The sequence below is a fragment of the Crocodylus siamensis genome, chromosome 7, assembly GCF_052110815.1.
Source record: "Crocodylus siamensis isolate JL-2025a chromosome 7, ASM5211081v1, whole genome shotgun sequence".
Lineage (NCBI taxonomy): Eukaryota > Metazoa > Chordata > Crocodylia > Crocodylidae > Crocodylus > Crocodylus siamensis.
In genome coordinates this window covers 67,369,238-67,381,869 of record NC_143401.1, presented here as the reverse complement: position 1 = coordinate 67,381,869, position 12,632 = coordinate 67,369,238, and the positions used below count along the sequence as shown (strand labels likewise).

The 12,632-nt window shown below is 41.4% G+C and overlaps 1 protein-coding gene and 1 long non-coding RNA gene across 2 annotated transcripts in view; one reads left to right on the top strand and one right to left on the bottom strand.

Moving 5' to 3' along the window:
* Positions 1-12,632, bottom strand: part of LOC149859928 (protein FRA10AC1) — a 58,807-nt gene that overhangs the window by 30,217 nt on the left and 15,958 nt on the right. Inside the window, exons 5-8 of the mRNA XM_090056623.1 lie at positions 11,774-11,850; positions 10,796-10,879; positions 10,260-10,344; positions 135-180 (exon numbers count right to left, since the gene is read on the bottom strand). Of these exons, the coding sequence (XP_089912749.1) occupies positions 135-180; positions 10,260-10,344; positions 10,796-10,879; positions 11,774-11,850 (292 nt within the window). The remainder of the gene's footprint in view (positions 1-134; positions 181-10,259; positions 10,345-10,795; positions 10,880-11,773; positions 11,851-12,632) is intronic.
* Positions 1-12,632, top strand: part of LOC149859929 (uncharacterized) — a 34,006-nt gene that overhangs the window by 13,007 nt on the left and 8,367 nt on the right. Inside the window, exon 2 of the long non-coding RNA XR_016443429.1 lies at positions 599-745. This is a non-coding gene — a long non-coding RNA (uncharacterized LOC149859929). The remainder of the gene's footprint in view (positions 1-598; positions 746-12,632) is intronic.

The following is a 12,632-nucleotide window of genomic DNA, read 5'->3' as shown; positions in this document are numbered from 1 at the left end:
GATTAACTATTACAATTTCCAGGATATGGACAAAAATATGTATACTAATGATTTAATCTCGTCATACAAGAAAGACAAAAAGCAACAGAAAATCATCAAGTAGGATTATAACACCAAAAGAAAGGCTGTATTACCTTTTCCAGAAACTACTTCTTTCTCATGTCTCCATCTAAATCCAAACTGTTAAAAAGATAAACACTGAAATTAAGTTCTGAACAGTCAAAAACATTCAGAAACACAAAAATGAAATTTCAAATGCTTGACGTCCCCTCACAGTCAGTCATTCTCAATTTAGCAAAATATTAATCCCTCTTGTTCATTAAGAAACTCCCAGATTTTGGTTATCTTACTGTCCACTGAAATGCGATTCAGTAATCAGCACTGAATCAATGGTGTCCAAAATTTCTTGTTAGCAGGAAGAAATGAAAAGAAATTACAAGAAAAAGATTTTAATTCTTCTTTGCATTTCTACACTGAAAACAACGTGGAAACCATTGAAACTGGAAATGGAACTCTGTTTCAGCAGTCCATTTTCTACTTCTTCCACACAAATGTAAACAAAAATAAATGTATCTAACATATTTGTTTTTATTTCTAGATTTTATCTATACGAAGATAACCCAGTCCCCTTTTGCTGAGAAATGGACCTGTGCCCCGTTGCCTGTTTTTCAGACTACAAATCGGCACTACCACCCAAGGGAAGACGGAGTGCAGCAAGCAAGCCAGACTGAAATCAGAAAAGGAGGTAACACAGAGAGAACAGTCTATTCTAATTTAAAAAGCTGGGAGTGAGGAAAGAAATCAAGATCATATCATTTACCTAGAAAGAAGGAATTTACCGTCTTTAAGTGTCTAGGAATTTCACATTATGACAAAAAAAAAAAGTAAAATTCTCTTGTGCCCAGAGCCATGTTTCCACACGTGTTTACATAACAACTGGATGACAAAATCCTCATCTTGACTGGGCCACTTGATGGGCTCTATGGTGTAAATGTTTACTGCTAATAAATAAGTCAGAACATACACACTCAGTATTATATGTATGCATGTATGTGTATACACACACACACACGTGAATGTGCATATATACATGTATACACATACATTTATACATACTATAAATCATCAAGAAAAAATGCATGGCGTTTTGAATACAATATTACCAGTACATATAAATTGATCTGCACAGTATCATACTCAGAAGTAATGTGAAGTTTTCTCTGGCCTTATTTACAGCAGCATACTTTCTACCATAATTCACTTTGACTATAGGATCAGTAAGTCCAGGCATTTTTAATTTTGTATCTTGTTATGCTGTAGAAAAAATATTTCAGACCTGCCTGTTTAGAGGTTTCATGGTTAATATCAGTGGTCCAATGAATTATGAATAAGAAACAAACAAAAAAAAAGTTACCAACAGAACTGTCTAGAGCAATAGTTGGGGGATGTGTTATCCCCCTCTATTCAAATGCTTGTCCTTCACAGCTTTAGTTTTGAAGTGTATAACAGGGTGGCCTACTCTTTAGAGTTATGGAGGGTCAGCAAACGCTATAGAACCAGCTAAGAAATGATCAGGTGTTCCCTTAAAGGGCTGAGAGAGCTGTGATAGAGGTACAAGCTCCTGCAGTAAACCCTGAAGCCGGGGTGGGGGGAAGGGAAATCAACTGGTGTGGGGACCCATCCTGAGGCAGCAGTGAGTCCCCACACAAGCTCATTTGCCCCAGGCCCACCTGCCGTTGGCCCCAGCCAGCAGCACCAGCCTCCTGTGATCCAGGAGGCAGATTGGGGTCTTGAACCCCCAGGAGCAATCTGGCACAGCCCCCACAGCCCTCCCGGGGGTACGGATGAGCTTCCAATCTGCCTGTTAGATGACAGGAGGCTGGTGATGCTGGCTGGAAACAGCCTGTGCTGGAAAGATTGGTGCTGCCACTGGACCCAGCCTCCTGTCATCTGGCAGGCAGATTGGGAGTTCGCCCGTTCTGTGGGGAGGGCTGTGCTGGATTGCTTCTGGGGGTGCAAGTCCCCAATCTGCCTCCTGGATCACAGGAGGCTGGTGCTGCCAGCTGGGGCCAGAAGCACCACCAATCTTCCCAATGCTGGCTATGGACAAAACAGCAGTTTCAACAGAACGAAACAGAACAGTGCTTTCGAAATGAAACTCAAAACGAAACATTGTTCCATTAAAACGGAAGTTGAAGCAGAACAATGTTGTTTCACATGGCTCTAATGTGAAGTAATTCTTCCACTCTACTCAATGACAAGGTCTAAGCTAGATACTGTGCCCAGTTTTAGGCACTGCACTTCAAGAAGAAATGGATCAACTAAAGGCAGTTCAGAGGGAAGAAAAAAAAATGATCTTGAAAACACGAGTCATGTGAAAAGACTGAAACAATTGGCTTTACTTATTTTAGAGGAGACTTGAGCCACGGTAAAAGTCTTCAAATATATACAAGGTGACAAAGAGGGAGGTCATCAACTATTCTTCATATCAACTGGGAAGCAAAATGAGGGGGAGGAGGGAGAAGGGGAGGGCAGCTCCTCAAGCTGCAACAAGGGAGATGTAGGTTAGATATCAGCAGGGGCAGATCTGAGGGTAGGGGTGCTGGATGGTACAGTTATACATCTCTTTGATTCCTGCTCCACTCAAAGTTTAAAAACAAACTCCTTGGCAGGGACACTTACATTTCTATTTAAGGAGGGAGTCAATTGACTTCATTATTATGTCATTATTATCTACTTGGCTTCTGCTGATCTCTTTACTCCATAGGTATTAACAACCCTATATATTCCACTATCCAAGCTATCCTTTCCTTCTACAATTCTCTTAGTAATGTTTCTCTGCTCACTTGCTAGGCTAACCAATAAATGTTTGCCACTATTTAGGAATGTGTATTGGGTGGCTTTATTCCTAGGGGACTTAAACCCACAACAAATCAGAGATAGTGAGCAGGGTCAGGGCTGAAAGTATGCACAGCTATTTAATGGCAGTGGTGCATGGGGCAGCATGAAGGGCATTGGCTGGTGGGGCAGCATGAAGGGCAGCAGACAAGATGGTGGCTGCCCCTTTATCACTCCCCCCCTTTGCTGGGATGGGGCATCACAAAGGGCAGTCAGAAATCAAAGTGCCAGCCAACCCCTCATTCCTGCTTCTCCACAGGACATCTCTGCGAATCAGTGCTGAGGGGCAGGGCCAACATGAAATGCCCACGAAAGTGTCTCTGTGCACTGTGAGCAGGCCATGAAAAAACACTTTGTCTTAGTGTGATTTATTTCAGTGACCCTTTCCTGGGTTATTCATTGAGGCAAATGATGGAAGTTGAGCCAGTGGTGTACCCAGGGCAGCAAAAAGCCAGGTATGGGCAGACCCAGAGGGGCTGGTCTGAAATTGGGTGCAAGGGGGGGTTGGAAGCAAAAGTGATTGTGGATAAGGTGGACCCCAGGGGGTGTGAGGGACTTCAGTAAGGTTTGGGTTCTCATAGGGGCGGGGGGAGGACTCACAGGGGTGTTAGGAGGATGGCAAGAGGTCAGAGGGGCTAAGACATGATGGGGATGAGTCTGCAGGGTGCAGTAGGTTCAAAGTGGTATCAAGGGGGAAATGGAGTGGTGGTTAAGTATGGGGGATGCGTGGGATAACAGAAGACAGAGTACAGCCAGGAAGCATTTTTTGGTGGCAGGGTAATACATAAAGAGCAGTAATGGACACTTTGGGGCAATCATAGAATGTCTGGGGGACCCATATGTTGGGGTGCAGGGAACAGCTCTGTCCATGGCCAGGTTGGGGGTTAACAGCTGTACTCTCCTGGCACAAAGTGCCCTATTCCACCATAGTGCTAGCAGTCAGCCGTCTCCAAACTCAGTTATATTTATTTTTCCTTGGATCTTAAACAGGATAATATAGCCCTAAAAACTCTACCTAGCATATTAGTAAAGCTTCTAGTTTCTTTTCAACTGGAGAAAACAATGCATTGTGTTATATGATGATTCACCACAACACCTGCACCCACCTTTCCAAAATTCTAGATCCTCCCAAGGCCATCAGTTAAAAAAATCCTAACATTCAGGTCAGTTTTAAGCACTGGAACCGAGTACATTGTGGAATCTCTATTAGTGAAGGCATTTAAGGTGAGGTTATACAAATAACAGTCAAGAATGCATTGGCAATTGATCCTGTCTTGGTGCAGAAGGATGGACTGACTGGGTGATCTTTTAAAGTTTCTTCCAGCCCTATTTTCTACAATTACATTATTACCATAAGAGAAAAAAACCACGATGTTCTCATGCAAAAAAATGCTGGATCCTAACTAACGAAAAGCCATATACTGAAAACCTGATCTTTGGCAATTTGTTTAAATTCTTTGTACCTTAATCATCCCAGCTGGAAAATTGGGCAGAGTGACATAATCAATATTCAAATGTTCCATCTGTACTGAATTTCACTAAGTAAATGCTTTATAAAGAAGTTCCTTAACAGTGCCAGCTTAAGTGAATGTTTTCTCCTTTTAATTATCACATTATGGAATTTAAGACAATATAATTTGAACAATAAACATTTTTTTCTTTTGAACAATTGTATGATAAACACAAGACAACATTACATATTATACTATTTATACTGACAATGTGCTAGGAAGGAACAGCTTGCACTTGGCCTACTCAGCAATCTGCAGTGCAGTCTAAGTAAGTTTCATTTGAGCTGCTTATGCTTTCAGCTAGCAAAAAAAAAAAAAAATCAATTGTAAAATGTACAAACTGCATTAAACATTTCATTAAAACAGAATGGAAAAATGTTTAAGATCCCTGAAGAAACCTGGATTTCATGGTTTTTAATCTGTTTTAAAACAACCACAGTCTAACTAATGTACTGTTGCCTATTTAAAGAGACTTGTAGAACACTGTTTCCAGATAAACAAGTGGTAGTAAAATGTCTGAATTATAATCATCCTGATGTCCTGCTTCAATGAAATGTTAGCTACAAAGCTCCATTGTAACAACTTAAACACTAAGATGCAAATTATGTCCTCCTGTACATACAAACAACTTTCATTGATTTCATTTAACTGCTTCCAGAAAACCAACAGACAAGCTAGGTTCAAAGCTGTTTTTTTTATTCCTATATTTGTAAGAGAGTTAGGACTCTGCAAAGTTAACTACTGAATTTCCAGTACAGGATAGTAACCTGTTCCAAGTAATTTGTTTAGCAATTAAACAAAAAGGGTTTTCATTTCCTATTATTGGTTTAGGCGATTCAAGGAAATAAGAGTCCTAGCCTAAACTCGCCTCCTGTACCCTACTGCTAAGTACAGCCCTTACTATTTTTATGTTTAAATCTTTAAAATATTTTATGTATAAATTTTTAAAAGTTCAATAAAACTTAGTTTCTCACACATTTCCTGCATCATCACAACTACAGCACTCCAACACTACTACAGGGGGTTTTTTATTACAAAAAAAGTGCAGTTACTTTTTTATTATGTAACTTTGGTGTTACCCACCTTATTTTAGATCTCCATTTTCATGGGAAAAAAACCTCACTTTATACAATGGAAAATCTAGTGGCCTGTTTCCTGTTGCAGTGGAGGGAACAGCTGATATAAAAGTCTTTTTACTGGTGCTGGACTAGGGATATAGCACCTCCAACATCACGTTCTTGGTTTCCAGAAGGGAACCCTCCATTTCTGAACCACAACAGTCCCATGTGCTTCCTATGTGGTGGACCCTTAACTCTTTTGGTCTTGGGTTTCACTAAACTCAAAGATAAATAGGCTTAACTTTCAACTCATGTAGTTTTTGATTCTATGCCACCAGGGAACTAAAGCAAATCATAAGACACCCACTTGCTGAGTAAAAAAGCTAATAAAAACTAATAAAATGTTAGGCCTCATTAAGAAGGAAACTGAAAACAGAAAATATTATCAGACCACTGTACAAAACTATTGCATGTTCACATTTTGGATACTGCATGCAGTTCTGATTTCAACATCTCAAAAAGGATGAATTAAAAAAGATACAGAAAAGGGAAAACAAGATGATCAGGAATATAGTGTAACTGCCACACAATACCTATTAATAGAGCTGTCAGGGATGTATTCTTTGGCACCTCTAAGCCAGTGATGCTGAATGCCATGGAGGGTATAACAAGGGATAGACGAGTGTTGACCACAGGGTTGGCAACCTTTTACTCAATGTGGGCTACTCCTTTCAATCAAGGGCTTCCCATCCCCTACTGTGCCCAATTGTTCCTGTCATGTACAGAGGGGCTACTCTCTTACTCCCCAACCCCCTTTAGCCTCCTCCAAATTGTCTCTTGCTGGGTCTTTCAGGGTAGCTAATTCACCGAGCAGAGGCTGAAGTGTGGAAGGGAAGAGAGCTGTCCTCTTTATGGAGCCAGAGCCGCAATGGGAACCAAGATCCTAGAGAGCCCTTTGGGCAGACAGGGGTTTAGCTAGTTGTTAGTAAAATGCAACATACAGAATCCGGGCCAGATCCCATGGGTAAGCTGCAATAGGGTTTCCATGTGACACTGGTAGAACATGGACTGGATTGTGGGCCAGATCTTACCTCTGCAAGAAGTCCATAAACTGTAGATTGCTGACCCCTGCTCTTTGCTTTCCCTCTCACCAGTTGGACACTCCTGCTTTATGCGTGGGCTGCAGCATGCAGCCCAAATGGGGTTAAGTTGCAGCCCCTGGGCTCCTGCCTAGTGGCTACTCCACTCATCACTGGCTACAATAGCAGCTGAAGCCTCTAGGTTTCCCCTCTCTACACCAGCTGCAGCTTCCTACCTCCGCACCAGGGGGCATGGCAGACTGAGGAACTAAGGGTGAGCCTCAATGGAGGTGCAGTGTCAGGGTTGGGAGCAGTGCTGGGGTTAGGATAAGTCGGGGGGGCAGGATCTCAGATTCATGGTGCAGCGGTGGGGAGGCTGCACAGTAGGGGTGTGCGAAGTGGGCCGTATTCAATTCGGAGTCAGTCTGACTTGGGGGACACCAATTCGATTAGTTGATTCGGATCACTGTACCCATTCAAAAATCGGCCAAATCCAAATCTGAAAATTTGATGCCAATTCAGAGAATCAGTGATTCAGCCACAGACACAGCTTTAAATGTTTTTTGTACATATCTCAAGGTACCAGGCGCGGCTCGTGACGCTGAGATGGTCATGTGGATGGAGTATCCCACAGGAGCGCGTGCTCCACGACACATCCAAAAGTGGACCGGAAGTACTTCTGGTCCACTTCCGGGTCTGCCTCCAAGCGCACTGAAGGACACCCCCCTGCTGTGCTCCCGTGGGATGCTCCATCCGCCCCACCACATCTGTGGTTCCATCTTGGATCAAATGTGTTGAAATGATATGGGGCACATAAGGGTTCTCTGTCCCTAGTCACTACCGTTTATACCAGTAATTAACTGGACTGAGTATGGTTTCTAAAAAGAATGGTTCCTCTTGACAAGACACCAACTGAAGAGTCTCAGTGCACAGTGCTATAGAAAAGTTAGTTGACTGAGGCCTCAACAGAATAAGGAAATTTTTAAATAGACATGAGGTGATAAACCCCATCTGCATCAACAAATACAGGAAGTCATCTCTACCTTGCATCCTACCCCGCCATCAGCTGGAATTCAAAGGCAGATCCAGAATGGAATGAAAATCTACCTTCTTTTTGGATATTATAAGGCAGTAAAGGAGTCCTGTTTCCACCCCCAGTTCTTCTCTGCGCTCGCAACGGAAGCAACTGTTGTTATGCTAAGCAGATTATGTAACATATGAAAAAGAGCCTGGCTCTTGCTGGCACTGAAAATGACTGAAAATCCAGGAGAGAATTCTACTTCGTAAACTGAGTAACCATCTGAAAGAATGCTGTAGGTGTTAAAGTCATGGTTTACAAGCTGCTCCTCTCTAGAATTTTCCACCATAAAAGCCTGTCAAAATAGCTAAGGCTCTAGAAAGAAATTAACGTGAAGAACTAGTGCAGGGGTGGGCAATTATTTTGGCTGGAGGGCCACTTAACAAGTTTTGGTGAGGCACTGAGGACTGCAAGGGTAGCCTCACTCCCGGTCACCATTTTGTGACCGAAGGCCCAACCCCCAACCTTTGCCACCAGAAGTCTATCCCCTTCCTCAGGAAGTACTCGTTGGGTGGGTTGCTTGTATATTGTGTAGAGGGATAGGAGGGTGTATGTGGGGGGGTAGAGGATGTGTGAGGGTGTAGGTATGGTGCAGGTAGGGTGTGTGTGGGGGTGTGGCAGGGGTGGGTGCATGCAAGTATATGTGTAGGATGTGTGTGAGGGAGTGAGAAGTATGTGTGGTTGAGGTGTGGGGTGTGCATGGGGAGGTGTAGGTGGGGTTGTGTGGAACAGTGTTGGGTGTGTGTGTGAGAGAGTACATGTGGGGTGGGGTGAGGTTGGGGTGTGGGTAGGTTGGGTGTGGACATGTGGGGCCTTCCCCCCCCCCAACCTGCTGGAAAGCAGTTGCCAGCACTGGGCAGCAAGAGAAGTCCCTAGGAGAGGGGAGGAGGGGATGCCTGGCCAGCAGGGCTTCAGCCGAGCCTGCACAGGCTCCTGCTGCTGCTCCCACCCCACCTTCCTGTCCCATGCCTGCCCAGCAGGGCTTTGTGAGCAGCCAAGCTCCTTTACGCCCCCCTTCCACCCACACACTCCCCTGCCTTGCCATGCATGAGCAGGACCAAAGTGAGCTGCAGGCAGAGCCCACCCTGCTCCCCTCAATGCTGCAGCTTCCTCTCCCTACCTGCTGCCCAGAGCACAGCAGCAGAGAGAGGAGTTGTCATCGCTGGAGCCTGGGGGAACCCAGCAGTTCATCACTGGGCAGCTGCAGCCGCAGCCCTGCCTAGAAGCTGTGCCTGCTAACCAGGTTGGCGCCCTCTGGCAGAGGAGGTTGGGAGTGCAGCATGCGCTGCCCCAGGCAGGGGCGGGAGGGACTCAGCCCCATGCACACCCCAGCAAGGGCAGTCGATTGAGTCTGCTAGAGCGTGGAAATTACTGCGCTCCAGAAGACTCCAGTGTCACATGTATCAGTGTCCTCATGCTGAAAAATGGCAGTGGGGTGCTTTGAACTAAAGCTCATTCAATGAGCTTTAGTTCAAAGCACCCCACCACCATTTTTCAGAGCAGGGATGATGGTGATACACGAGAGGCTTTGGGCACTTTAATTAGTGCAACTCTCAGAGCTGCGCTGATTAACGCGCCATTCCTTGCCTCCCACAGTACATCTACAAATACCCACAGCCCTTAAATACCCTTGGAAGTTTTCAAGAGCAAATTAAACTAATACTCATCCAGACACAGATGAACCTGCTCTGAGTAGAGGGCTGGACTAGATGGGCTTTTGATGTTGCATCCAGGCCTAGCCTTCTATGATTCTAAGATTATTTTCTGTAGCAGGAAGGGACCAAAGAATGTAATATAAAATACAGAAAGATAAACTGAAGATCCACAAACAAACAAAAAAAAGAAAAAGACATTAAGCACTTTGTTGCTGAAGTTTTTAAAGAAAGCTGTTCTGCACTGAGCAACAGAAAAAATTAGGTTAAATCCTGCAAACATTTGCTATTCACCAAATATCTTGACGTGCCTGACAGATCTGAATATAGGTTATATTTGAAGGATTGAGCCATTATTATGCATTGGCCTCTATCAGCTTATGTCCACATTTAACATAACTTTTACACAATCACAAAACAAAAGCTGGCATTGATACCACTTCTTGACTGAATGCAGGAAACCAAAACTTTTACAACTTGCAGACTACTCCAGAGAGTGTACTGGTGATATAGTCTGGTTGTTTATTTTAGTGAAATCCTCCTTACTTACACAGAATGAAAAAAGCTTTGTTTCTAGGCACAGACAGGTGGTAATATTCTAAAGTTCATGAATCTGCTCCATTTAGATTTTTAAAGTAAGTCTGAAACCTCAGTCTTATTAACTAGATTACCTTAAGTTCCTTAAATATGGAATTACCGTAGTGCTACAACTGGTACATCAAGGCCATATCTCCAGTGCTTGTTCAGGCTCTACCTAGTACTGGTTTGCAGCTTTCTCTCTCCACGTCTCTGTCTGTCTTTCTTACACAGACACAAAAACCTTTTCAAAACAATAGAAAGCATGCTTCTTTCAATCCTTCATTATGGCCAGTGATGTGTTTGTGCTTGGACTGTGAGCCTGTTTCATAAAAGCATTTGATTGTTTCTTACTACTGCCTTAAATGAAAGGTAGTGGTTTAATCAAAATGATTTATAAAACATACCTTATTCTCTTTGTATCTACTCAGATCTGCTATGCAGTACTCTTTGAATAATTTATCACAGTATTTCTTTGCAAGCCTCTTCTCCCTGTAACCAGAAATGCATTATTTTGATTAAGTACACTGAATAATAGAGTGCAGTCAAGTAATACAATCCATTTTAAATAAGATGATAAAATGAGTATCTAAATGACAGAATACAAGAAAATAAACATATAGTTCAGAAATATATTTTAAAATCACTACAACATAAATTATAAGTTTATTTCTGAAGTTGTAGTTAGAGTTTTGAGAATAGTAGTTTAGTTCAGACAGACTGCACAGACTTTAACTGTTTGTTCTTCACTATTACATCACCATTTCATTCTAATGCAGAGCCCTATCACAATATTTCCTACATTTCTTTCATTTTTAAATGCATCAAAATTTGAAAGCACAAAAAGTAAATATGCAAAGTAAATTAAAACAAATGAATAAAACATTAAAAAGTCACATGCAAAAAGATCTAAAAAGTAATGTTTTATTAGAGTCCAAGTTACCAATTCATGTCCACTTCATCATTCTCTTTCCACAGGAATCTATGGTTTTCTCTTATAACATCAAGATCCGTTTTATCATTTGCTCTGTGAAAAGGTATATTTTTATTAAAATACCATTACAATGAAGTTTTATACCACTGTAAATAAAAGAAAAGAATCGGATGACGTTTGGCAAACGTCGGTGCTTTTAACTGCTTCTTTCATTCATTAAGTTGGATATTGCAAGGTACTGTGATGCATCAAAAACTGTTCATGATAACAAGTAGTATAACCTGACATATTTTTCCTAAAAGAATACAAGTGCTTGCTTATAAAATAAAATAGCTAATGACTTTTAACCCTGTGGGTGATTTTGTCCCATCTGAACCAGATATGTTTAGAAGATAAAGAGGGGATCATCTGCACTTCAAGTGTTTGGCTTCTTTGGATGGGTGGTTGGCAATATTCCAGATTTCATTAGCATCTTCAGCTGAGATTTTTACAGTAAGCTGTTAGTCTGAAATGTTCATAATAACAAGACACTCCTAAATTAGTTAAGTCTGGTATCTATAAAAATTATATTGTGTTTCAACTGGCAAACATTTGCCAGAAGCTGTTCCAGCACTTTGTAGTACAACATAATAAATTGAATATAAGATTGCTAATTTCTACCCTCATCACCACAGGAATGAGAGATTAATACTTAGCAAACACCATATTATGTTATATGCATCATCCACATGCTCTCTCAACATAAAAATAAAAATTTCCAATTAGTTTTATATAACTTTGTATGTCATCCATACAAAGTTAAGACAAAACAATTGTCTGCATCAAAGTCACAATTTTCCAGAGTCTGTATATGTCACTGCAGAGTTAAAAATTTGATACAAGAATAAACATCTGGTCAGAGAGTTCCCAATTTTATAACCCACAGAGAAATTATTGAACATATATTTAATAGTTTTAGGTAACAGATTGTATTCCAATGGTTCTCACCCTGAACGTCGGAAGTCCTCCTTTTTGCCACCGTAGTATAAAATGTAGTCATTCACAAACTTTTTGTGTCTCTCATACTGAATAAGGCAAAATTAAGGACTCATTTTCAGTATTTTCTCTCACTACAGAAAATAGCTGTTCTCTCTTACTAAAGTTTTGATAAGCAAGACAACATAAGTTTCTAAATATAAGTTATTTCCAAAAATTAATTTTACCATAAATTATATATGAAGGGCAACTGTTATTTAATACTTTTTTATAAATTAAACAAACAAGACAAGAATGTTAACACAACTTTCAAAATGCTACCACAGCCACATCCTCAGAAAACCTTCTCTCATCTTTGAAAAAAAACTCTATAAATGGGCTTGAACCTAGCTTTCATTACATACTCAACTGTAACTCAGACTACAGTTCTATGACATTACAATTTTGGTTCAAAACGTATCTATGTAACGCATAATGCAATTTATATAAAAGCATACAATAGCTAGTGCTTCTTTAGCATAAACTTATGATCAAACAAGAGGCACATATCATGATAAAGAAGAATGTCTTGATTCAAAAGCTTGTCTAATTCTATCCCAACTATGCAGTTTGTCCAATAAAAGATATCACCCTAAGCAATCCTTGCCTCTTGCATTATTCTTGGACCAAGACAATTACAATATCACTCTTAAGATAAAAAAGTAGAAAAAAAAATAAAAGACTTTTGTTTTGGACAGCGATACTAAGTCACAGGAAATTATATGTTTCTGTTCGGACATTCTGTCTTAGAGACATGTGAGGGAGTGGCGGCTAGGCGCGGCCGTGAGCTCCCTAGCGCCGCCTACCGTCACGTTAGGGTGACGTAGCACCC